This window comes from Felis catus, chromosome A2, assembly GCF_018350175.1.
Source record: "Felis catus isolate Fca126 chromosome A2, F.catus_Fca126_mat1.0, whole genome shotgun sequence".
In the NCBI taxonomy this organism is placed as follows: Eukaryota; Metazoa; Chordata; class Mammalia; order Carnivora; family Felidae; genus Felis; species Felis catus.
Window position 1 is genome coordinate 98,657,315 of NC_058369.1, and position 27,970 is coordinate 98,685,284.

The window sequence follows — 27,970 nt, forward strand, 5'->3', positions numbered from 1 at the left end:
TTGGATTTCAGTTAGCCTTTAATCTAACTCCCAACTTGTTAATAGTATACAAAGATGTAAGTAGAAAACATCCTAATGTTATCTATCAGTAGTTCTGAACAGTCACAGTGGTCACACTGTTGGAGCTGAGGTCACTCACGTTTTAAGGAAATGCAGCCTACCCTGTTTTCAGTGGAACGCACGCTCTGGCAGTTGGCAGGCAGAGAGATGAGGCTTATTTTGTTCAGTGTATCCAGGTGACTGGAAGCAGCTGTGTTCTCTCTCCTTTACTCAGCAGTTTTAAACACTGTCCCTTTTCCTTTTATTTTAAAAGTGCTATCAGAACTGAAGGGGGCTTTCCTTGCTAAAATAAAATTAACTATACGTGTCATACATTTCTGGGTCCACTTTTCATGGTTAAATCCCCACAGAATTAGCAATTCATAGAAACTTAATTGTTAGAAGAAGTTAGCACGCTTGTATCCCAAAAGTACAATTTAGAGTTCGCAGTATAGGGCTCTGTGGTATAAAGTGCCTATGAGCAACTTTCTATCATATACTGAGGCCACGGAACTTCCCTGGAGAACAGATCCGTTGTTGGCATAAACAGTAGTCACGGTAGGCTTCTCAGATAGAATATTCTGGATGCGGAGAACCTATTCAGGGGATACAAAAGATTAATACAGAACCACCATACACCCATGTCACTCAATCACCAATAATCCCTGTCTTCCACAATGACACGATGATTAAGAGGACATGCTGTTGAAAACAGCAGTTACCAATCTTTTGAATGTTTAAGTGAAAGTACTTTTTTTTAAACCTTCAAAGAAAGTACTTTCTTAAACCATTTAGTTGCGCATGCCAACACAGGATTTACTGTTATTATAGTAATTGAGCATTAATGGAAATATTTCCACACCAATGTGAGTACTTTCGCACTACTTTAGCAGGAACAGAAGTCATGTCATGGGGTGAGCTGACAATAAGCTAGGTATTTGAAATTGCCAGTATACCACACAAGGAGGGCACACGTCTTTATAGAAAATGCCTTTTGACCAGTTTCCACCGTAATTTAGTACATCAAAAGATTATCTTTCTGAAAGTATTTGAATAAGTGAAATTCTGCCAATTATTGGCTTACAGCACTTAGAAAATCACTGCATAAGTTTATTGAATTATTGGTTTAAAAGGGCTAAACAAACCATCCCTGTGACAGTTTCCTGTATTATTAGTTCAAAAGGACTTGAGTCATTAAAGTTGAAAAATTAAGGTTTAAAAAATATGAAAAACCTCTGACGACGGAGGATTGTTTGGGTCATAAACGAAGAGCTTCTGGCCATTAGGATGACAGCCTACGAAGATGTCCCCCGAGGAAGGATCAATAGATAAATTATCCACTAGTGTATCCAACTTGAGTACCTTCCAAATGAAAAAACGTCAATATCTAAATGACACGAGAAACTTGATTAAATAATTTAGGGCTAACCTTTCTCGCCTCTTTACACGTGGGAAAATTATACACAGCTCCCTGCTTCCACCCTTTTAGCACCAATATTGCCTAAAATAAATTTAATAAACTGGCTTAGAGTCACTTTTCATCTTCCCTGAAATTAAGAAAGTTAGGGCGATAATCCATCTCTCTAAAAAATGGACTCCTTTTCCCTTAAAAGATGCACAATGATCAGTTAGCTCTAGGAACTCATTCAAAGCAAAATAGGAAATTCTTAATCAATCTAAAATATGTGTTGTCAAGCAGGAAGAAAATAATAATGGTGTGGAACCCAATTTCTACCTTCATTTATTATTGAAAAAGCTGACAGTGTGCATAAATCTTCATTGTGGAATCCGTCTATTAGTCTTTTCAATTGTGAAAATTCTTATTGGAATTCATTGGGTACTACCAGTACTGCACGGAATGGGCTCTAAATCTGATGCAAATATCACTCCCAACCCTCTGCTGCGTGTAATCACTCAGTCCTTGTGATTGCTGGGGACAGGAGACTTGCCTGGTTTAGGCAGGAAATATTTAAAAACCCAGAATGGCAACACTGGCATCATAGTCTCTTCTAAGTGAAGCATTGTGGCAATATAGTATAACTATGTAATTACAAAGTGTAATAGATTAAGGTCTACTTATTATATGTAAAATAAGTATTTTACCTTCAATTGAGTTAAGTTCATATTAGGGTGTTTTTCCAAAACATGAATTTCATGAGCCAGTATATCAGCAACGTAGATGTACCTTCACAGAAAGGACACACTAGTTAGAGTTCTGTGCCAGTATAAAGCTTCGTTAACACAGTATGGAAGAATAAGTCTTAATAACCTGCCAAGAAGTTAATCAATGATGGGCCCTCAGGGACTACTTGATAAAGGTCAATTTTTATTTAAAAAGTACGCTTTCAAAATCAATTCATTGTTGCTACAAACAATCCCGGAATTGCTTAAATTATTTTTCGAGAGGTTTGTAAGGGGGAAAATAATACAGGACATTATCTTGAATATAAAATCTGTGATATTTGCTGCCGAAAGGACAGCAAAACAAATGTTTGACTTCCAGAAAAAAGTTTTTTACATCCCACAATATAATTTGATATTTCTAGGTGTCATTTTCATGTAGAAATATACAAAGCAGGACACACTTTATTATTTATTAATAGTCATTCACATTTGATAAAATATTTATTAGCATATTGAGAATTTTAAGAGTGAGAGATAAGTATCTATTCAGAACAATCCGTCTACATCTAAGGACGGTGAATTAATGGACTCCTTTACGGTAATTTTACTCGTTGAATTGACTGTTCCATGGCAACTGTTCTATTGAGCAATTATCTTGTGTAAAGCCATGAACTCAGTATTGTGACAGACATAAAGAAGAGGCAGACTCTTCCTAAAAAGTTCATAGCATGTGGGGATGATCAGACTGGTCTGTACACATTAAACAAATAATACAACATGATCGGTACCGTGAAAAATATTTCAGGTCTAGAGACTGAAGAAATATCTAACTCCTGAGAACGTAGGAGGCTTCACAAAGGAAACGCATCTGCAGTGGATATGGAAGGAGAGACCGGATTTGAGGAAATGAGGACAAAGCACCTTCTAGGCAGAAAACATGTGAGCAAAGGCACAGGGGCAAGAAGGAGAGAGGCATATTTGCAAAATAATGAGTTCTTTGTCTAAAGCAGGGAAAGTATGAAAACAGTTGAAAAGCGAAGTTGAAGCTCGCCTATTAAAGAAAGTCTAACCCTTTAGCTTGCCTTGATTTGATAAGCAATTGGGTCTCTCTGAATTTTTAGAATAACAAAGTGGCATAATAACAAATGGTCGGTTCCATTCAACAAGTACTGTGCATTTGATCTGCACCTGGCAGTGCTCAGCAGGAGAAGTCAAAGAGGAAGCACACAGAGCCCCCTCTCTTGGAGGGCCTCAAAGGCTAACGGAATACAGAACAACAAAACTAACAACAATGCAAAAAATGGAAGTAGACTGAAAACAAGTTGGAAGGAAGTCTAATACGCTAGCCAGAGAGGCTGAGAACCTAAACCAGGCAGGTGTCAGAGGGAAAGAAAAGGGGACTCGAATGAGGGCAGAAGCCCCAGTGGATAGGAAGGTGAAAGAGAAGGAGTTAGAGCTGAATCCTCTTTTATTAGTATTGTTTGTAGCTTGGGTGCTGGAAAGTCTGATTCTCATAATGGAAAGGTAAGAGTTGGGGAGAACAACAGATTTCACAGGAGAGTTACAATGATTCCACATTCATTTTCTGTAATCAAAAGCAGAAATTGTGTCATGAAAAATGACATTTTAGTTGCCAAGGAATGCCAAATTTCTTTCCTGTTATATTTGTAGTAAATTGTTCAGTGTGCTCAGGGAGTAAATGGGAAAGTTAATAAAACTTAATATCCTTTCTGTATACGATGGTTGGACATATAGAAACAGTGAGATAACTCGGTCGGGGGGGGGGGGCGATTTGGCAAAATCTATACAAGGTAACATTTGAAGGGATCACTCCTTGAGTAAGTGGTTCTATTCTGAGGGGTTTGTTCTATAGAAACACTTGTACAAATGTGGAAAGAGGAAGGGTTCATAGCACTACATTTAGCCAGTGCCCAGCTGGCATTTGAACCCAGGTCTCTCTGTATCATCCCCAAACCTGAAGGTGGATCTTGCTGTAATGCTCACTTAGGGGGCTGTTCCTTAAAAATATCTGGAGGAATGCTGACAAAGTGCAGCCTGCTTGGGATTCTCTCTCTCTCTCCCTCTCTCTGCCCCGCCCCCACTCATGCTTGTTCTCTCTCTCAAAATAAATAAATAAGCTATAAAATAAATACTTAAAAAATAGCTGGAGAAGCTTCAGTGGTAAATGAGAAATACAAAGTACTTTTTATTTAAAAAAAAAACAACAGAGAAAAAGCCTCCTGCATATCCATTAACAGATAATTGGTTTAATTAGTTTAGGATCATGCCTATAATGGAATAATATACAGCCAATAAAACAAAGACATATTTATTTAAAGGAAACATATACCTCATACTTTAATATGTTTATGTAAATATGGTCCCACTTCATGAAAATTTGCATTTATAAAATTAAGTTCTACAATGATATATACCAAAATTTAGATATTGTATGTAAACACATAGTACACACACACACACACACACACACACACACACATATACCATACACCGAAATAATATCAAGAAAGCTTTTTACACTACGGAAAAAACAAAAGCAAAGTGAAGAATTTGGCCCAGCACCACGACTAAGGAGAAATGAAGATACTCTAATAAAGAATCATACTTTTTATCAGGTGAAATATTGATCCCATTTGCTGCATCAAACCCTTCTGCTACCACTTTAACTTCATCTGGACTGTAGTAAACAACATTTGCCCAGTGTAAGTTCAAGTATGTTTCCAAATACTTTAAGAAAGGATCAGAGAAATAGTGGTCATTGGTGGCATAGAAATGTGCCGGTCCAACAGCTATGATATCATTCACACTGAAAGAGAAAAAATAATGTGTGAGAGAAAATAACAAGCCAGTTGGTCTCCATACTAAAGATTAAGTCTCTAGAAGGTGTACACAACATGTGCTTCAAACTTTTTGGTACGAGCCTTCCCGGGAAAAGCTCAGCTAAAATCAAATGGCCGTAGTCACATGCAATCTACTATAATATCATTTTTTCAGAGAACAGTTTTGTATGATAACAGGTAATCTGAAGACAGGTCATTTAGCAATTATGGCAGGACTATTATAAAAGAAAAGAGAACTTGGTGCCAACAGGGTATGTTTTTTGACAGCAAGAAATGTAGGGTTTAACAACAGTATGAAAGAACACGGCTGTCTATGGTACAGAGCTGGGTACAACCTCATTGGCTGGTGAGCTGGTTAGGCCATCAATAACATTTACCTAGCTTCCATTTACTCAGTTGCTAGATTTTCCTGTATTGCTCTGCCTAGTGATTAGTCAAAGTAAAGGCCGACTGTTCAATTTCTACCTGAACTCACAAAGCTGACCTGCCGAGACTAGTGAGCACTCGATAAACACTTGCAGAGAGGCGGATGATGAAACTGCCATAGTAAAATGCTTCAGGTGAGAGATTTATACGCGAAAAACAATTACATTTTTAAAACTAGTTAGGCAAGGGTGTTATTAAATTTAAATTCCAATTACCCTATGCAAAAATTTCTGAAAGAGCCTCTTTCTTCTTTGTTAAATGGAAAACAGAGCTACAGGGAAGGTGAGCCCCCTCTTTCTGAAACAGTACCGTGATACAGAGGCTGCCTGGACAGTATTTATGCTCCTACGTATCATGAGGTGCATTTTTGGAAGAGTGATTGGAAGTTCCATGCATAAGTCCTAGACAGGGATGGAGATATTAAAAATATGCATCAAGTTCAGACTTAAAAGAAGCAGTAGGCTAAGGCACGCTGAGCTGGGATGATTCACACGATTCTCTTTTGGCCACATTATCAACTGGCTGTATCTTCGGGAAGTGGGAGCGATGCACTCCCAGTTTGTACCCCTCCAGTTCTGTGGCGCCATTAGCCCACAGCTAGCACTACCCCTGTGAAAGCACATTGTATCAGTCCCATACAAAGCACACAGACTTCATTTAAACCAGGCCACTCCTCCTTGGCAGGACAACTATTAGTATTTGGATGATGAGTCATCTGAAATGGAAGGTGACAGCAGGAAAAACAGTGAGGTTTGTCTTCTACTCCCAAGATGGCCCTGAAGAGCATCTCCCCTGTAATCCAGTGTTTTATCATTTCTCAAGGGAATCCTCACAGAGCACTGATTATTATGAGTGCCAATGACTTTCCCTGCTCTACAAGGAAGCTACACAGGCACATATTTATGTATGTGTATATATACATGTATTTTACCTCTTCTCAAGGCTGAGAAGGACCATCGTGGGGAATATACGGAAATGCCAGAGATAAATCGGAGAATGAACAAAGGGACTGAGTACCTGGGAAGAAGTTCATGTTTGATTGTTTTTAGGTGCAAAAGAGAATTTTCTTCTTCTTCAAATTTAAAAATCTCCACTGTATTCTTAAATTCTGGGTGGTTTACAACAAAGAGATAAACTGTGTCATCTAAAGAATTGAAAGAACAGAGTTAATTTACAAGACATAACCATAGGACCTCTGGGCAGACACTGACATTTAAATACCACAGGCGAGGAAAGGTTGAATGTATAAACTGTTAGACGACCTAACATCATTCTTCTTCCCCTTCTTTCCCATCACTGTCTGGCTGGTGTTATTTCTGATCGTTGGTCCCCTGACCTTTAAGAAAGAGTGTTTCCCACTCCATATACAGAATTCATGAATAATCTGTTTATAGTTTAATTCAGAAATATAGCTCTCTTTGAATGCAATAATCATAGGTCTGTGAAAAAGGTTATGAAATCTAAACATTCTCTCAGGTGTTAACTGTTAGAAATTTCAAATGTAGCCTAAGTTGCTGCTAGCTGGAGAGGCAAATGATCAACTTATTTGTATGAAGAATACAGAAATAATTCATGAGTTAATTGTTCTTCTCTTACTATAGAAATGATCCAAATCTATGTTCCACAGTCATTTGCAAACCATGATAAGTTTCTTAATGTGGGTAGCTCATCAGCTCTTACCGCGGTCTATGAAAGTGCTGATACCATGTGGATTAAACGAAGCCAAATTGAACCCACGGCTGATTCTTAATTCCAGTGCCCTCGGGTTTTCTTCTTTTAGATCCATCATTAGTATCCCTCCAGGCTTATCTGGGGAAAAGCTGTGGAGTCCTGGACATTTTAAACCCTTTTCAAAACAGAGGAAAAAGTTAAATATAGAGGCTTAAGTGTGTTTATGGGCTAAAATGGGCAGTATAAACAAAAGATAAATAGATCCTTTGATTAAAGGTGGTGGTATTAAAGCTACAAATGGCAAGAAAGCAGAGAGGAAACAATAGGAAAAATAGGAATTGGGGGCTGGTGAGCTGCAAGACGAACAAGAAATGATTTTTCTGACTTGAGGCACAAGACCAGGGGTATAGTCTCTTAAGTGGATAACCACAAAGTTGGTGGCCCGGAAGATACCAGGCAGAGTTGAGGATGGGAGAAGTGAAAGTTTACATATGGACTGAAGTCTTGGTGAATGGATGCAGTCAAGACTCCCCTCCTTGTCTCACACCCCAGATCCAATCTGTCAGGAAATCCTGTTGACTTTACCTCGAAAATATATCCCTTCATAAAGATGTGAACATTCCTCCTGACCTTTTCCGTGACTGCTTTGGCCCAAACCACCACCGCAATTGTGGCAACAGTCTCACAACTGCCCTTTCTGCTTTTTTCTGGCTTTTCCCTATGGAAGACTGGTCTCCCATCAGCATCCAAATTATGCCGAGGATGTCATGCCTCTGACCAGAACTCTATCTCTCTCAGATTAAAAAGTGGACGTTCTTATGATTTACTAAAGACCCTGTATGATCTGCCCTGCTCACCCTCCTACACCTTCCTCGACCGCAAACACTCTAGGTCTCTGCTCCCATCTCCTATTGGCCACACTGGCTTCCCTGATGGTCTTTGAACAAACCAGGCACATTCTCGCCTCAGGGCCTTTATATCCATTGCTCCCTCTGCCTAGGAACGCTACCCCCCACCCCCCACCAGATACCTAAGGCTCCTGGATTCTTTATCTCTGTTGTCAAAGGTCACTTATTGCCATTTGACATAGATACATTTTTACACGTACATAAATGGCAGCCTGACCACACCCTCAGCATGGCTGTCCCTCTCCACTGCCCCACCTTCCTTTATTTCTTGTAAAAGTACTACTACATCTGACACATATTCATTCTCTCCCCATTGGAACATGAGCCAGGACTTTGCCTCTTTTGTTTGCTGCTAGATCCCAGGGCCTGGAGCAGTGCCTGGCAGGTAGTTTGTCCTTTTCCCACTGATTGCAACTATCGCCTTTATCATGTACTAGACCCCTGTTTATATATTGATCTGTTTGGGGACTCATGCCTATTCCTGTACCAATATACCACTTTTTAATCTCTATAGCTTTGTTTATAACATACATATATACATGACTATATATATATATATATATATATATATATATATATAGCTCATTTATTTTCCTGTATAAAATTTGAAAATTAAGTTGCTATTCTGAATGGAACATTATTTTTATTTTTATGACTATTGCATTTTCTATTTGTTTTTTCCTAGTGCATGAGAAGGCGAGGAGTTTTACATGTTCATTCTAAATAGTCTGATCCAACCATTTCATTGAACTCTCTCTCCCCTTAGGTCAAACAGTCTGTTAGTTGAATCTCTTGGATTGTTTAAAAAGCAGGTAATGACAATGTCTGAAAATTATGGCAGTTTTGACTTTTTTTTCTACTTCCTACTTTTATCTTGTTTTATTGGGTTATTAAGAATCCTAGTAGAGGGGTGCCTGGGTGGCTCAGTCAGTTAAAGCATCTGCTCTTGATTTCAGCTCAGGTCATGATCTCACAGTTTGTGAGTTCAAGCCCCGTGGGCTCTGCACTGACAGCACAGAACCTGCTTGGGATTCTCTCTCTCTGCTTCTACCTCACTTACGCATGCTCTCTTTCCAGGTAAGCAAATAAACTTAAAAAAATGGTTTCAAATTAAAAAAAATAATAAAAAGAGCTCTAGTAGATTACTGATGGTCGCAGTATTTGGGGGTGCTGTGTCCCTTTTTTAAACATTTATGGGAAGATAGCACCAGTGGTAATGTTACACCACTGAGAATGATGTTTGCTGTAGGCTTCAGAGAAATTACCTTCTATGTCTAGTTTTCTGGGATCCTTTAAGCAGGAATGAACTGTTGCATTTTTATTCAGTGTTTTCTGGGGACCCACTGAAATGACCTAGGTCTTTTCTCTTTCAAATCTTTTCAGTCATATTTTATGCAAGTTTAAAAGAGTGTACAAAAATTAAGTCTCACTTTGTGTACAAAATTGAACATAACAGGAATTCTCCCCAATTAAAAAAAAAAACCTATCAAAATGCTCTAACTTCAAGGCTGGCAGGCTCAGCAAGCAGAAAACTGGAATTATACTATTGGTACATGGGAGTGCCACTTCTATTTTGGAGCACTGTCCCATAAACAAGAGCATGATTTCAATGCACAGAAAGCAGGGATGGTGACAACTATTCATGATTATTTTAATATTGCCCATCACATAAATCTGTTTTTTTCCTCTTTTTAAAAGTTTTACTTATTTTTTTTTATTTTTTTTTTCAACGCTTATTTATTTTTGGGACAGAGAGAGACAGAGCATGAACGGGGGAGGGACAGAGAGAGAGGGAGACACAGAATCGGAAACAGGCTCCAGGCTCTGAGCCATCAGCCCAGAGCCCGACGCGTGGCTGGAAATCACGGACTGCGAGATCGTGACCTGGCTGAAGTCAGACGCTTAACCGACTGTGCCACCCAGGCGCCCCAAAAGTTTTACTTATTTTTACTTGCAGCAAAATATATGTACCAAAATTGATCACCTTCACCATTTTAAGTGTAGAGTTCAGTAGTGTTAAGTGCATTCACATTGTCATTTAAATCTTTTTTGTGTTCTATTCTGTGTCATAGAATTCTTCAGTAAGGGCGATGTGGGGCTGGAGGTAACCCTCAAACCCACAGCTGTGCAAAGTGTGGAACAGGATGGGTTACATGGGCTAACATGCTTGGAGGAAGAACAAACAGCTGCCATGAGGTACAGATTACTCATTACTCATTTAGAAAGAAGTGCATTCTGGGAAATAGTAGAGACAATGCTGAGTAATTTAAAAAACAGCAGTAAAGTGGGATTATTTCTAAATTTGAAAAAAAGAAAAGACAGTCATATCACCAAGGAAGGACAAAAAAGCTGAAGAAATTCTGTTGACATGCCTACAAGATCATTATGACTATTCTAAGCCTCTTAGTGAAAATGGCTATAGATTTATGTGCTTGGAGACCTCACTCCTCCTAATTCAGATTTATTCCTATAGGGGCTGAGATCCTGAAACAGGTGAGTTCTGGATTACACAAATCTCTGAGAACATGTCCTTTGCAAAACAAAAAACAAAAAACAAAAAACCAACACCAACAACAAACACATAAAAAAACAAAAACCAAAAAGAAACACATACACACACACACACACACACACACGCACACACACACCTCAGCAAGTGCTTTCTACTTTCCTCAGGATTTTTGCGCCTGTAGTTATGAATAATTTTGATGAGGAATCCCAGTGTTTTCTCCTAAGCCTATAGACATATGTGCAAGCATGTGCTTCCAAACAAACAACCCAGAGACCTACTAGAATATCATTTTACTCATTCTGTGTAGGTAATTAAATAAAACTTGTCTTTTGAAACTGTATTTTTTAAATTTCATATAAATATTAGTGTGTCTGCCAAAGCCTACAATGTTTCTTTTTTCCCTCAGTGGTAACAACCAACTGTTCAGTCTTTCACCTAAAAACTATCAGGAACCTGAAGAGTGTTCTAACCCTCATTCTCCTCTAAGCCAAGTTCTCTCAGCTTTCCCATACCTCTCACAACTGTTTTATTAGTGCTGTGACTCTTCAAAAGTCCCTCTATGGTTTCCACATCTGAGTCTCAGAGCCTGAAAACAATGGATGCTGAGAGGGAACAGAATCATTACAGGCTGCCTTCAAATTCTGATACGTCTTGGGGCACCTGGGTGGCTCAGTCGGTTAAGCATCTGACTTCAGCTCAGGTCATGATCTCGCACTTTGTGGGTTCAAGCCCCACGTCGGGCTCTGTGCTGACAGTTCAGAGACTGGAGCCTACTTGGGATTCTTGTCTCCCTCTCTCTCTGCCCCTCCTCTGCTTGAACTCTGTCTCTCTCTCTTTCTCTCTCTCTCAAAAATAGATAAACATTAAAAAAAAATTGTTTTTAATCTGGTACATCTCTCTCAAGAAAAACCAAACCCACAAAAATGCCACAGACAGTCACTGGCACCCAAGCCAGGGAAGAAGGGTGATCAGAACTTCCTCATCTCCCACTTACAAAGTTTTCCAGTTAGAGGCTATTGGTGAAGGTCAGAACACAGTCAATTTTAAAGACTTTCTACTGTATACCCAGAAACGTGACTATTTTTCATCTTCTAGGAATGAAGGCAAAAGGGAAGGTTATAAATAAACTCAGTTGATTATTTTTCACTTATGACAGGCTATTCAGTGGGAAAAGGAAAGAAACTAGAAAAAGAAAAAAGCCTTCGTCTGGGAAAGTTGGTATAGTGTTTGAAAATAAACAATAACAGCAAGAGTATAAGCTTAAAATGGAGGATCTAATGGAAAGAAAGAGATGCTTTATTTATTTATTTATTTTTAATGTTTATTTATTTTTGAGAGAGAGAGACAGAGCATGAGCAGGGGAGGGACACAGAGAGAGAGGGAGACACAGAATCCACAGCAGCTCCAGGCGCTGAGCTGTCAGCACAGAGCCCGACGTGGGGCTGGAACTCACAGACTGTGATATCATGACCTCAGCTGAAGTCAGATGCTTAACTGACTGAGCCACCCAGGCAACCCTGATGGATGCTATATTTAAAAGAACATAATGTAGTATGGAATATCCATAATAATGCCCAAACTATCCTTTTTAATAACAAACTTCTGAAACACAGATTGCATTGGAATATTTTAGTGCGATGCAGTAGGCACGTAAAGAGCTCATCAACTGGCAAAGACTTGTTTATCTCTACGTTTAGATAAGCTTGAAGACATTTTCCCAAACCTCGTTTACATGGTCTTTTTTGTTCAAAACATAGTTTTGAAAGTGAGGCATTGAAAAAACAAGTTCCTGTCCCGTAGGCCTCCTCAAACTCTCTTGTACATCCTCCACTGAGACTGGGGAAAGAAGGAGATACTCACCACACTAAAGAAAGCCAGACCATTGGGAAGTATGTCAATATCATCTGCGCCAGCCTCTGGAAGTCCAAGAAAACAGATACACGTTATGTTCAAATTCCATTATTTGTTAGATACAGCACAATAGGGGCTTTCTTTACTTTACCAGTGCCTGAATTTTTAGGAATAGTTCCAATTTTTTCTGAGGAAGCACTCTCTTTAATACACATCCATCGAAATCCCTTCCTGCAGTGAACCTCTAACTTTAAATGTTAGATATTTTATGTTTACTCTAATCAAAGTCAAGTAATCACCACACTTCCAGATATAATACAGAAAAAGCTGACATCTGTACACTCTTATGATAAACATCCAGATGTCTGTACAAAAGTAATTGACATCAGGGGAATATTACTTTCAGAGTGAAGGGCTCATAGTCATTTAACCATGCAAATATCCTTGTCCCTTTCTCTGCTCATTCAATCTGAAGCAAACACAGACATTTCTCTCATTAACAGAGATAAAGCACCTGGGATTATATATTCCCTCCTTTAAAAACAATGTCTGCTTGTTCTCATAAGCAAAGAAAGCTTTCCATTTAATCTTTAAATTTAGGCTTTAAACTACAGAAAACAACTAGCAAAAGAAAATTAATGAAAAATACCATGCACCTAAGCCAGCTGAATCTTCTAACGGTTGTCTCTGAGCAGGCTACAATTACTATTGATTGTTTATTGATTGTCTTCAGTGCACTCCACACAGCACAGCAAATAATTAGACATAAGACCTTCCCAGTGGTCTCACTGTGTAAATTCTGCAGACAGATAATAGACCCAAACACAAGAAAAGAGGAATAAAAATGGCTTAGATTAAGCCAAATCATGACACATTCTTTGAGTCCACAAAATCCAATCTTCCCCTTTAAGACCTCTCCAAAGGATTTCTCCAAGATTATTTCTAGGTTGTCAAAAACAAACAGCATCTATGCAGCCATTTTGGTTTTGATTCATGAGTTTGCATTTGGTTGGTTGCCTCCAGTGTCCCTGGCTCTATCACAGTGGAGAAAAGCAAAAGAAAATACAAATGCCAAGAACTTCACTTTGTAAAGAAGACTGCAATCATGAATACATGCAATGCTTGTTCCTTGGCAAGAAGATATATGTGTAAGTGTATATATATATATATATATATATATATATATATATACACACACACACACACATATATACATATATATGCATACACACACACACATACACATGCTTTAAGCATGGCATGATGGAGGAGTTCTTAGCCTGGTCTGTGGATTCCTAAGGAGCCACAAATGGGTTCCAGAATCTATGAACTGGTTGAAATTCTATGCAATGCAAAATGGCACCTGGATGTATGGCTGAGAAATCCTATGAAAAGGATCAACCTTGGCTTTCAGCAGGTTGAACAAAAAAGGTCTTTAATAGCCCCAAAAAGTTAAGAATCACTAGACTCTAATCCCAGGGTTCTCAACTGGTAATGAGTAGGGACCAGGGGACTCTATGCCACATGTGTGTATATGCAAACACAAACATACACACACACTCACATGCACATGTCAGTCCAAGTTTTGCTTTCTAGACCCATTTAGTAGGAAGTCAATTAAATAAAATTAGTTGTGGGGTGCCTGGGTGGCTCAGTTGGATAAGCATCTGACTTTGGCTCAGGTCTCACGGTTTGTGGGTTTGAGCCCCACGTTGGGCTCTGTGCTGACAGCTCAGAGTCTGAAGCCTGCTTTGGATTCTCTGTCACCTGCTCTCTCTCTCTCTCTCTCTGCTCCTCTCTCTCAAAAATAAGTAAACATTAAAATTTTTTTGAAATAAATAAATAAATAAATAAATAAATAAATAAATAAATAAAATTTGTTGTTCTTGAAAAATTACTTGAAACAATTTAATTTCAACATATACATGCTTATGCACATAGAACAAGAAAGGATATACAGAAAAAATTAACAATGGTTCTTTAGGTGGTAGGATTATGAATGATTTTCATTTCTTCTTTATACTTTTCTTTGTTTAAAATTTTCTACAAATAATAGTATCGTTTTAGTAATCAAGAAAAGAACAATGTTTGTGAAAGGTATTTTCATTTCAACTACATCATAACTTCTTTGTGCAATCCCATCACCTAATTCCAAGAAAAAAATAGTAAGTCTTATCTGTAGCTTTCTTTAGAATAGTTTCCAGATCTACTCCCTCCATCTTCAGTTCTATATCCATTACTACAACAGGATTTTATCATTTCCTATCACCTCTTGGGTGTGATTACTGCAAGCGTAGTCAATACTGGAGAAATTTTTTTCTCCTCTAATTCAGTAATAGCAGTAGTACTAGTACTAATAATAATAGCTACTAGAGATTGTGTTTACCAAGGGCTAGACTCCTCGCAAGTACTTTACATACATTATTTCACACAATTTCTAGATCCCTAGGAAGCAATATTATTATCTCTTTCTTTAGAGTAAAGAATACAGAGACTTTGAATAGTTAAGCAAATTGTTCAAGGTCACAAACTGGGAAGCTGGGACTCAAGTCTTTTCCTTCTGACTTAAAAGCACACAGAAAAGAAAATACAACGTAGCAGTGAATGAATTTTCTATGTCAGAACCATCCCCTGGTTCCTCTCTAAAGACGCTTTACTTTGTAAATTTGACTGTGGTCAATTCCACATGTTAGCTTTTTCCCAAAACGTTTTGCTTCCATTCCTCCTACCAAGATCTTCCCCAATCCATATTTGGTACTTTTTGTTAAAACCTCTTTCAAAACCCTCTTGCTCTAGAAAGTCTTCTAGCTTACTTAGCATATCAGGTTTTGATCTATTTTTTATTATATCTTTGGTAATTATCTGTGTCAGAGATGGCTAACTGCTCCCCAGTATCCATATTCCCCATCTTCCTTTCCAGCTACAGGCACATGGCAACCCAGCTAAGGACATTTTCTACCGTTTCTTGAGATACTTGTGGCCATTTGCCTAGGTTCAGGTTAACAGGATGTGGGAGTACAATATGTATGCAATATCTGGGTAAAATAAGCTAAAAATAATATCCACATAAATTTTCTTTCTATCCCTTCATGTTGGGAAATGGCAACAGTTGGAGTTGGAGTCTTCAGTTGGAGACTCAGTTGGAGAAAGCAGCAATATGTTGAAGAGACTTGTGTTGCTTCATCAACCTTTGTCCCAGATTAGCCACATGGAGCACAACCATCTAATCACCCTAGGCTATTTGCTTACCTTTGGATTGGGCTGCCATGTAAAAGGGAATAAATTTCTCTCTCCTCTCCTCTAGGTGTAACTTTATAACACCAAATCAGCCCTTGCCATTCCCAATAGAGTATCCAATATGTAACGTAACTATTTTTCTCCACTTTTTTGGTTCACTGGTGAGGGAGGTATGTGTGTTAGTCACTCTGGGAAAAGATACTACATTGCAAAGAGAATTTGCCAAACGTCTCTGAGTCTTGGGTCCTTATCTATTATATACAGAAGAGAAAAAAGAAAAAAAAATCTATTATCTCACAGTAGTGTACATTTTGTTTTCCTTTCATAGTAGACTATAAAGTAAATGATCACAAGGGCTACCAACTTTAATGCTTTTTTTTCTTTTAAATCTCCCCAGCAGCATTTATTGCAAAGGTCTTGATTGCCAAGTGTATAAAACCACTAATTAACTCAAGAGAGACAATCCATTCAAAATTTTCTTTTAGTCCAGGACTCTGAATGCCCGCATTTTCAAAGACATTTAGAAAATGTTTTAAGCTTTTAAGTCTCTATAAATAGACTTAACTAGATCCTGTCATTATAATTTTTTTATTATTTAGATGTTGATATTAGGCCAAATCATGGGTGTGTAAGAGCCTGGTTTCTGTCTGTAAGATACAATCGGAAGGAAAACCAAAAAATAGGATAGTTGAGCTTACTTGGTGCCCCCGCAGAAGGCACACATCTGGTATGGCATGTGGTAGGTGATTATTATTTATTAAAACAGAAAGACATGAGATGATATGTATAGAGCACCCAAGAGTTGCGAAGAGTTCATTTCTAGTCACGGTGAATGCAGCACCATAGTGTGTGTGGGTGTGGGTGTTGATGGGGATGGAAGTGTAGGGAAAGTGGTCTTACCTCTTGGAGGGACAGCTGGCTTCAAGTGTGTGGCTACTACTGTTTCCCAAAGTGGAAACTGACAAAGAGAACCTTTCAACCCTTGTTGCCTACCATAAGAAGTTGCTTTTGCCTGTATGGGCATGTATATGCCCAGCACACTGTTATTCCCTATAATCAAAGACCACTGAATAAGTGACTGTTGTTAAAAACATGCAACTACATGCTGTTATTAACCACTATGCATCACCAACATAGCATTCAACAAATGTTCATACAGTGTGTGCTAACCACAGAAGCAAAAACAAAAACAAAAAAACAAAAACAAAAAAAAAAAAAATAGAAAGAAAAAAAGCACAATTCTAATTAGATCTAAAAATGTATCCCAAATGTGCTTCTAATCACTCATCGTCTTCGCTCTGTTGCCTTTTGAAGTGCCTCAGAGGCATTAAACACTTCACAAGAAGGGCCATAGGTGACATATTTCCTCATTCTTTCCAATTCCAGACAGCAGCTCACACACATCACAACATAAAGGTCACAAACACAGACAGACGCCTGTTCAGAATACAAATGTCTTTGGGCTTGTTTTTCTCTGAGGAGCCCTCCATCCCAGTGAGTTGTAACAGCAATACACTTGGCAGTTCATCCTGGAATGTGTCTGGCTGTGCCCTATTGTCTACTCTGGGACTTGAATTCACAGAAGGTGGGCTCCACAGGGCCAAGGGCTGTTTAATAATTTGACAATTATTAACTCAGTAGCAGGAGTAACCTTCGAGATCACTGACTCACCCTCCCAACCTTGTACAACATCCCTCACAGATGCCATCTGGCTTTTGCTTAGTGGCCATTCTGAAGGGGCTCTTCATGAATGCAGCCAGAAGGCAGGAGGCAGTTGCTGAGTTTCTTGGGACTCCAGACAACCTTATTTCTAGAACTGTCTGCATTATCCAGCACAGATCTTGCCCGTGTGGTATTTGATACTGAGTTTGTATCTTCCTGCTAAGTGTGTGGGCAACGGTAAGGACAACAAAGAGGAGAAGCCCCAGGAGCAAGAAGTCACCGAGTCCAGGCAAGGGAGATAGAACTAGGAAGGTGGACTAAAGCAACAATGGAAAATAGGACACAGGGCACATAAAAAACAGATGCGGAAAGGGAAGGCGAATAACACAACTGGAAAGAAACTTTGAAGTACAGAAGGCTGCTCTGAAAACTGATAGGTTTCATGAAAATGAAGCCTTCTTGTGTCTGATCCAGAAAAGGATCACTACTTTGTTTTTGTTCAAAGAGCACTGTGAACTCTGCCTGTAGTGAATGTGGTTATAGATATGAAGTACTTTATTAGCAATGCCAATCCAGGGCAATTTAGCAATGACTATCAAAACTTAAAACACGTCTGCTCCCTGAACAACAATCTCACCGTCAACAAGTCATCCTACAGACATACAAGAGCTACATGTACAATGATGTTCACTGATTTGTTTGTGGTTGCAAAAAACTGCAACCATCCAAATGTGCATCAAGAAGGAAATGATTAAATAAACCACGGTATGTGCAAACAGTAAAAAGAAGGAGGTAGGTCTGCATGAGTTGATGTGGAAAGCTGTTCACCTTCCACTGAGAACAAAGCAGGCTGCAGAATATAATCTTATATTAAGATGCCGTTTGTGAAATATGCATGTATTTGTCTGCATTTGAGTTGGAAGTATCAGGAAAGATAAGGAAAACTTTATCTCTGGAGTTATTTCTGTGTGGGGTGGAGATTTTGTTGAGAGATTTTCATTTTCCATTTTGTAACTTCTCTTTTTTCTGACACCTTCACTAGCTGACCTCTAGGCTGACAGAGCACAGATTCCAGGGGCCACACACAGCGAAGAATACAAACTTTATAAAACTTGTTCAGAAAAGTCACTAAACAAGCAAGAAATCAAGCAACAAACATAGGATTACACAAATAATTAACAAATTGCAGGGAGAGTGGGGGACAAAAGAAATACAGGTGCATGAGATTTAAAAAAAAAAAAAAAAAAAAGACTGACCAAAGAGGTTTTCATTGACTTAATGTGATTTTTCCTCTGATGAACGCTAGTGGTGTGCCAAAACACTGCTAATGAGTTTTTTCGTGGTTTTGGCCAAACAATGTAAGGAGTATAACAAGCATTTTCTCATACTCACCGATTCCTTTAATGAGGTGGCAGTTTGGAAGGTCTACGGATTCTACTTCTCTGGAGGCTTTAAGTCGATTCCTGTTTAAAAAAAAAAAATCTATCTGTTTATGTATTCCTTGCTTTGTTGCAGACAGGGTTTAAAGAGGCTTACAGCAATACATAAAACATAGCATAAATCTAAAGCAGATGAAAGAGAAGATAGAAAAACAAGGGTAGGAACATTAAAGAGCACCAGAAATGAAGTTAAAATAAAAATGCGTATCACAAAGTTGTATGTGTGAATGTGGATCATAAAAGAAAGCCAATAACTCAACAAATAAAACTTGTAATGCAAGTTCCTGTGCAAATATAAACACAGCACCAGGTCACATTCCGCACAGCTCTGGTGTTGTGGGAAGAGCTCCAGATGTGGAGCCAGCAGCCCTGTCTTCCTACCGAGGGCCCGGAGGAGCCGGAAAATGCTCAGACCCTCTGCAAAGTGACACGGTGCCTCACAGGAGGCCAAGAGAAGATGGGTTTTCCAGAGCCAGGCACACAGAAGATACCCTACAAGCAGCTGTCAAGAGCTGGGTGGAGGAGATCCCATCCCCGCACAGTGTTCATTAGGTGAGAGCTTCTGAGAACATCAATTACCTCAGCAAAACTACTTGCTGTTGCTGTTTGGCAAAAAATAAAGTGAAGAAATCATGAGAAAATGGCAAACTGTAATGAACGGTCCCCCCTCTACCAGAGAAGGCCACAAAGCAGTTTGGGCAAACAGGTGGGGGAGTTCTTCTTTTGAAGCCACATGCTATATAGGCTTTTTGCCTTCTCTTCGCTCACTCTCTCCCCTTCTCTTTCTGTTCTCTACAGTCACAAATGTTAAGAGTGCTCGCAGGGTGATTGACATTGTCACATATATCACACATTTAAGAGACGACAATGGTAAGTTGCTGCTTGTCCCTCTTCCATTCATACCCTTGACAGCGTCTGACTTCTAGACACCAAATATGGCGAGGTCTACTGATCTCAGCAACATGGTAGAAAGTCGAGGCCTACCTAACTCAGAATTACCAACAGGTGGTAGCAACCATATATTTTGGCAACTCATATCATATATAGTGTTTCTGATTAAAATGTTCATCAGTCTGTTATTTTGAATCATGTAACTCAAATGGTATCCAAATTTCTTGAAACAATATAGCAATAAGGCTATAAAAATTGAAGTGAATCAAATATAAACAAAATAGAAAATTAAAATTAAAAGCAACTAAAGTAAACATATAAAATATGTAGGTGTAATGAAAATTAAACATAAAATACAATGTTAACGCAAAGCAAGACAAAATACAATAAATCTCACATTTACAAGTCCCCGGAGGGATCAAATTTTTCATTTTTTATTTAATTTTATGTTTTTTGAAGTTTATCTATTTTGAGAGACAGAGAGACAGTGAGAGCAAGAATAGGGGAGAGAACAAGGGAGAGAGAGAATCTGTCAGCGCAGAGCCCCAGGAGGGGCTCAATCCTAGGAACCATGCCATTATGACCTGAGCCGAAATCGAGTCAGAAGCCTAACCGACTGAGCCACCCAGGCCGCCCACCCCCGGAGTGATTTAAAGGGAAAATATGTATACTTAGCCTAATGTAGTAGAGTGGCAGTAATACGAGTGATAATGGGAATGCCACTGCTGATAGCCATGGGTGGTAAAAGAAAATCAATAATAAAAACAGTTAAAACTCACTGAGTCGGCCACTGTTCTATGTGATTTACTTGAATGACTTCACTGAATTGCTACAACAATCCTAAGAAGTAGGTACACTTGTCCCTACTTAGGAATGAGGGAAGTGACTCAAGAGGTGAAGCAACTTTGCTGAGGTTTGACACCTGCTGGGAAGAACCTTCCAAGGCAGTGCTCTAACCCACTCTGGTATTTTTCTCAGAAAGGAGGGAAGAGATCTGTGCTTCTGCCTTAGCAGCAAGACTGCCTGAGCATCAGCAGGTTAATCTCTATGGGCATCGGTCTTCTTTATGTGTAAAACAAGGATGAGGTTAGATGACCTCTCAGGTTCCGTGGACACTACATGACTCCAGAAACAGATGGAGATACGTCAGTAGGTCTCAGCTGTGGCTTCATCAACTTTCTGTGTCATGCGTTGGCTTGGGTGTCAATTTTATACAACTTACTATTATGTCCCTTTAACTCTACAAAAAGAGGGAGAGGATTATCATCTACCTATTGCCAAGATAAACTATATGGATAAAATACAATTCAGATGTGTTTGAACAATTTAGGTGGGTTATATTTTTACAGACAACTTAGGTCTGCCCAAATGACTGATGATTACACACTGCTAATAGGGTAAACTTCATCAACTAGTTTAGCTGTACAATATCATCTCTAGAAATGCAGACTGCGTACTATTAAAACTGAGTTACGCAGGGGGCACCTGGGTGGCTCAGTTGGTTAATTGGTTAAGCGGCTGACTTCGGCTCAGGTCATGATCTCACAGTTCATGAGTTTGAGCCCCGCGTCGGGCTCTGCGCTGACAGCTCAGAGCCTGGAGCCTGTTTTAGATTCTGTGTCTCCCTCTCTCTCTGCCCCTCCCCCGTTCATGCTCTGTCTCTCTCTGTCTCAAAAATAAATAAACGTTAAAAAAATATTATAAAAAAAAAAGAAAATGCAGACACAAGATGAGAGCTAATTGGCATCACCCCTTCTCCCTTCTTCATGATATGACCACACGTACAGTGCTTGAGACTATACCAACCATTCAGTATCCTTAACACGACAAGTATGAGGACATAAAGCCAACAGTGAAGGATTGAAGGACAAAACTAGAAGAATCTAATTTTTTTATATGACCACGGGCTTGATGGAAAAGCTATAGAATGACTTACCTACAAAGTTTTCATCATGTGAGAAAAATAAGCCTTTATTTATATATAATTAATTTGATGCATGTTATTTGCAACTGAAAACACTCCTGTTAACCAATTTAAGAAGTCTAGGGAGTATATATATGAGAAAACTACACAAACCTCTTTGGACTAGGAGATCAGTCAGCTCAAATATATTTATGCCAAATTAAAAATAAATAAATAGGGAAACCTGGGTAGCTCAGTCGGTTAAGCATCTGACTTTGGCTCAAGTCATGATCTCGTGGTCCATGAGTTCGAGCTCCATGTTGGGCTCTGTGCTGACAGCTCAGAGCCTGGACCCTGCTTTGGATTCTGTGTCTCCCTCTTTCTCTGCCCCTCCCCTGCTTGCACTCTGTCTCTCTCTCAAAAAGAAACATTAAAAAAATTTTTAAGTAATATATTTTTAAAAATAATAAATAAATAAATAAGTAAACAAATAAATGGTACAAACACAAATAAGTGACATTTTTGCTACAGCCTATTTGCTCCCTAACACTTTATGTCCACAGCATCCTTGTGACTGAATTAGGTCAGGGATGGCTGTCTGCTGTCATGCAGACATTGTCAATCAATCATAGCACTCTTTCCCTTTAACCCACAGCCAGCCTCAGACATAATATTCTAGGCAACCGCTACCGCTCTAGGTTCCTTCTACTTTTCTCACTTTCTCACTTCTTTTTCATTAAAATTTTGTTATTTTTCTTTTAGTTACAACTATACGATAGGTGTAGTGCAGCAAAGAATATACACGGTCTTCCTTCAACTGAGCCAGCAGTCATTTCCCAAATGATCCCTAACAGAAACAGGTACATCAAGGTTCTTCAGCAGGGGTCCAGGGACCTTTATGGAGTCGTGGGTAAAATTCAGGGATCCATGAACATAAATGGGAAAAAAATATATATCTTTATTTAAACCTAACTGAAAGTAAGTCTCCTTCAACGATGACTGCAGGCAAGAAGCCACAGAAGTTTCTACCAGCAGTACCTATGTCTCCCTGTCAATAACAGAAATCACAGACATTGTTACATCACATTTCAGTTGCTGTAGATATCTCAAAATACCATTTATACTCACTGCAACTTCAAAATATCTATTGCTACATATTCAACTACCTTTATATCTATGTAAGGCTTTAATTAAGAAGCCCACGTTGTTGTATCATTAGATTTTTAAAATAGGCTGGTAACAGCATTTAAGTATTTAAATTAAGTATTTAGTATTTAAATACTTAAATAGTATTTAATTTTGTTTTACAGCCCTATGTATTTTATTTTATGCATTTAAAAACATGATGGACACCAAGGTGTCTTATCGGTTGATGAATGGATAAAGACGTGATAGATGCGATACACACACACACACACACACACACACACACACACACTCTCACACATACACAATGGAACAGTATTCAGCCATACAAAAGAATGAAATCTTGCCATTTGTGATGACCTGGATGGAGCTACAGACAATAATGCCAAGCAAAATAAGTCAGAGAAAGACAAATACCATATGATTTCACTCATGTATGGAATTTAAGGAAAAAAAAATGAGCAAAGGGGAAAACAGAGAAAGAGAGACAAACCAAGAAACAGACTCTTAACTATGGAGAACAAACTGATTGTTACCAGGGGGGAGGTGGTGTGGAGGGATCGGTGAAATAAGTGATAGGGATGAAGGAGGGCACTTGTGAAAAGCACAGGGTGATATATGGAAGTGTTGAATCACTATATTGTACACCTGAAACTAAAATAACACTGCAGGTTTACCAAATTGAATTAAAATAAAAACTAAAAAAAAAAAGAGGGGCACCACACACAAAAACTAAAAAATAAAATAAAAGCATAATGTTGAGAAGGAGTCAAGACTTTACCAGACTGCCAAACAGATCTATGGCCCAAAAGTCTAAGAACCCTGCTTGAACATTGTCATTACAGGTAACTTTCAATGAGCACTTACTACATATTTGGCATTGTTTTAGCACTTTACAAGTACAAGAATGAACTTCATGTTTTCATAGCCCCACTATGGAGTGGATAGTATTGATATCCCCATCCTACAGATTGGGACATTGAAGCACAGAAAGGTGAAATAAAAAGCCAAGGTCCCAGGTAAATAGTGGAGCTAAGGAATGAATTCAGGTCATCTAGGCCACAGAGCATGAACCCTTAACCAACAGTCATTACCATGAAATCAATTTCTATTTCTTTCACTTAGGAAAACAGCATTAGCCATCCAGAACAGGATGAGATAGGGGCAGTTAATTATTATATTGCCTCATCTTCAGCAAACTAGGAAAACAGTGTTACTACCTGGCATTACTTTGTTCCATATCTCATGGCCTTTGAATTTACAAACCACTGATGGGGCTTTATCTTCTAAGTACAGGCTTAAATATAGACAAACAGGGGCTTTATCTTTTGTATACAGACTTGTAAAATCTCTTGGAATTTTCACCCCTTGAGTCCCCTTAATGCTGGTACTTAGTAACAAAGAATTTGTGATTAGGCATGTTAAGCTAGGAGTAAGTCATTTACTCCAAAGGCAGAAAAGCTAGGAGGCTGTGGGGAAGCAGGGGGCAAACGAGAAGACCTAGTTTGGAGTTTACGTTCAGCACTTATTACCTGTTGAGCCACTAGTTGACTTCCTCCAGCCTCAGTTTTAACACGTATAATATAGGAAAGAAGACATATATGAAGACTGAATGGAGGCATAAATGTAAAAGGAAGTTCTTTCCAAATGTCAGTAAATGTACATTTTGGTTTACTATAAAGAACTTCTGACACAGTGATCAGCACACAGCAGTCACACAATAAATGATAAGGAGGATGGTAGTTTAAAAACAAAACCTGAACTTTCAGAAGAGTTCCAAAGCAGACTGGATAGCTTTTTGGTGCGGCTGTCATAAAATCTATCATGCAACAAGCAGAATATTCAGATGCTTGTTTGGGGATTCCTGCCTCCGCATAGGTCTCTGATGTACTCAAGTCTCATGATTCATTCAAGTATGTGTACTTTGCAGCAGGTAGCAACTGGCCCAGGGAAATTTGTGTCTTTTTATTTTCCCCTTTATTGCTCAACTAGGGAGGAGTAGAAAAGTTGGGTGTAATATGCCATCCTCCCCTGGGAACTTTGGCCAGTTACAGTTCAGAAGGAAAGAGACAGCTTTGATTCCATTTATCCATCTGGGACATACTTATCCTAAAAAAAAAAAAAAAAATTATTCACTGTTTATCTGAAATTCAGGTTGAAATTTAAGTGGGCGCCCTGGGGGGAGAGAAATAACTTGAGTGCCAAAGCGCCATCTCTAAAAATAGAACAATGAAATAGCTGGTACCAGATGAGAGCAAAAAAAAAAAAACAAAAACAAAAAGAAAAGCCTGTTTTTTGAAGGGCCTTTCCTTATGGGGAGGTAGGAACATGCTGCTTTTCAAAATAGACGCTAAGGGTCTGAAAGGAGAGATGCGATGCATCTGAGCACCCCACCTGTATCTGTCAAGAGCAGGCACAATCACAGGGTTGCCAAATAAAAGACAAGATGCCCAAATTTGAATTTCAAATAAAGAATGATATTTTGGTATAATCATGCCCCAATATTGCATAGGATCCGCTTATCCTACAAAATGGTTCGTCAGCGGGGGGGGGTGCCTGGGTGGCTCAGTCGGTTGGGCGGCCGACTTCAGCTCAGGTCATGACTTCAGCTCAGGTCATGATCTTGCGGTCCGTGAGTTCGAGCCCCGCGTCGGGCTCTGTGCTGACAGCTCAGAGCCTGGAGCCTGTTTCAGATTCTGTGTCTCCCTCTCTCTGACCCTCCCTCGTTCATGCTCTGTCTCTCTCTGTCTCAAAAAAAAAAAAAAAAATGGTTCGTTGGTTATCTAAAACTCAAATTTAACTGGGCATCCCGCGTTATTTTCTAAATCTAGCCACCTATCACATATCCTAACATTCTCACATCAGCCGATTGAGGGCTTCAACTGTCCGATGAAGTTACCACCCTAGAAAGTCGCTGCTTGGTAAAATTTATTACAGTCAAATCTCTCTAAAGAAAAGATGCATTAAATTGTAAATTACCTGTAAGGTGCATTCTATGTAAATGAGCTTCATGTACTTTTTCTTAGGTTTGCAACTATAACTCATTTAAAGGGACTTAAATTTAAAACTTTAAGATTGGTAAGAAGAAAAACCCATGATTTGGGAAAACTTCAGCTTGTGGAACACTGATGGCTTGAAGTTCAGGACAATTTAATGAGCTTGTGAATTTTAGTGGTACTGCCTTTGAAACTGAGAGCTGGACAGAATGTACAAAACCATCCAATTCAAGAATGTCCTGCAGAGCAAGTTGGGCATTTATGTAACATGAAAATTAAGGCCAACATGTCCATTTCCTACCAGTAAGAATTCTTCCGTCACACACTTCCCCCAGCTTGCACCCCTTTATCAGCAGATAAAGCTCCAGCTATAGGTCAGTAGACACAGAAACCCTGGTATCACCTTTGACTTCCTCCCCCTTATCACTGGGGCTCAGTCTTGGGCCCCTGTTCTGTTATTCTCTCCAAACCACTGCAATACCTTAACTAGTTTCCCCATATCTGCTTACTCTCTATTCTACTACTTCTCAATTGTAACTGCATAGTAGAATTATAAGGAGAATCTTTTAAAATAAACGCTCAGGGCGCCTGGGTGTCTCAGTCAGTGAAGCATCTGCCTTCAGTTCAGGTTGTGATCTCACAGTTTGTGAGTTGGAGCCCACTTCAGATCTATTTCCTTCTCTCTGCCCCTCCCTCCCTCACATGCTCGTGAAAAATAAATATTAAAAATAATAATAAAATAAAATAAAATAAAATAAAATAAAGAACACTCATGCCTCAGCCCCACTCAGACCAACTGAATCAGAATTTTTGGGGGTGCAGCCCAGGCATCAGCCTGCCAGGAGATTCTAACATACAGCCAGGATTGAGAACTGCTCTCCTCCAATCCGTCCTTCCAGCTTTGTCTCTATGTAGCACAACTAACTATGCTTCATAACACAGCAACTGATTATGCTTTATATGGTTTAAACAGATTCCTGTTGAACCGCACACACGCACCAACATCAATAGTCCTCCTTTGCCTATCAAAGCAGGCCCCAATTTTTGAACTCCTAGTTAACCATCTCAAAAGCTTTCCTACCCTGGACCCCTTAACTCCCCTCAAGTTGGTCTACTGCTAATCTCCAAACTTCCCCACCCGTTCCCCTTTGTTCATGCTTCGTTTTTCATCTGGGATGGCCTCCTTCATCCCCACGTATGTTTCACCCATCCTTCAAGACCAATTTCAAATAGTCTCTTTCTCCTGAACTCCACCTTCAAGGGCTCCATCTTTCCTCCTTAAGCCTGCAGGGGTTGGTTTGTACCTGTCCTGGACACCCAAATTGATACATTTGTTTTACTTCTCTTCTCCCCTGTAATAGGGTGAACTTCTTAAAGGTGAGGACAGTGCCTGACTCCATTACAGGAGCCCAACACAGCACACCATACAGAATTGGTGCTCAGTATTTCTGGAATCCATCTGCACGAGGCTTATAAAATTTGAGTTGGTAACTTAGAAACTAGGATGTCTACCCATCCGTGATTTTCATTATAATTAAATTGGGACATGCACTAGGCTTGTGCTGTTTGACATTCTGGCTTCAGGGTTCCTCAGTGGAGATAAATAAGGAAGTGATGTAAGACCAGTCGCTGAATAACTCAAATATTGATGCACAGCGCCAAGATTAGAAAGATGAAAAGTTTCTCAAACTTACGCAGGGGAGGGATGGTGCACAACTTTATTAAAGAAGGAGGCTGGTTTGGGCAACAAAGAGAAGCAGCACCAATGACTTGAAATAAATCTTTATAATGAAAGTTTCAGTGCATGAGTAATAGTTTTGCTTCCAAGTTTAAAGAGCTGGATTTTCCTGGGAGTGCTTGCAAAGCACTCGCTGGGGCTCCTCAACTTCCCAGAAAGTCTCGAGATTCAGCCCAAACTGCGTTGGGTTTTGCTAGAAGCTGGGGTGGGGGTGGAGGTGTTTCACAAGCTGGGTATCTGAGAACAACCCGGAGTTCTCTGCCCGGCAGCTGGAGAATCCCTGCATGGCCTGCGCCCTCTCCCGCAGCCGGCCGCCACCCGGGCCTGGGGACCCGAGCGCGGGGGAAGCTCGGGGAGGCGTCCCACAGCCGGGCCGCGCGCCGGCGCCTCGGTGCGCGAGGGCCCACCTACCTGAGCGCCAGGAGCCTCTCGCCCAGGAGCGCCAGCGCTATCCCCAGCAAGCTCAGAGCCACCAACCTCCCCATGGCTCGGGAGCCGGCGCCGCCAAGCTCTCGCTGGCCGGGGAGCACGGTGGGCGGCGCCCGCCTCCCCGCTCCGGCCGCGCT

The 27,970-nt window shown here is 39.7% G+C and overlaps 1 protein-coding gene across 1 annotated transcript; it reads right to left on the reverse strand.

Annotated features, from left to right (window-relative positions):
- PON2 (paraoxonase 2) lies at window positions 1–27,970 on the reverse strand. Its single transcript, XM_023250366.2, has 9 exons — window positions 27,816–27,970; window positions 18,684–18,754; window positions 12,402–12,457; window positions 7,131–7,296; window positions 6,468–6,594; window positions 4,790–4,990; window positions 2,143–2,224; window positions 1,273–1,401; window positions 1–635 (listed from the first exon to the last, which is right to left on the reverse strand). The coding sequence occupies exons 1-9, from the start codon at window positions 27,887–27,889 to the stop codon at window positions 477–479; spliced, it is 1,065 nt and encodes a 354-aa protein (XP_023106134.1). The 5' UTR covers window positions 27,890–27,970; the 3' UTR covers window positions 1–476.

What these genes read in the sequence shown, in the direction of transcription:
- PON2 (XM_023250366.2), bottom strand. Translation starts at nt 27,889, where the DNA reads ATGGGGAGGTTGGTGGCTCTGAGCTTGCTGGGGATAGCGCTGGCGCTC. An exon ending in GAGAGGCTCCTGGCGCTCAG is followed by an intron (nt 18,755 to 27,815) that starts GTAGGTGGGCCC and finishes TTTTTTAAACAG; the next exon opens with GAATCGACTTAAAGCCTCCA. An exon ending in ACAATCCTCCGTCGTCAGAG is followed by an intron (nt 636 to 1,272) that starts GTTTTTCATATT and finishes TCCCCTGAATAG; the next exon opens with GTTCTCCGCATCCAGAATAT.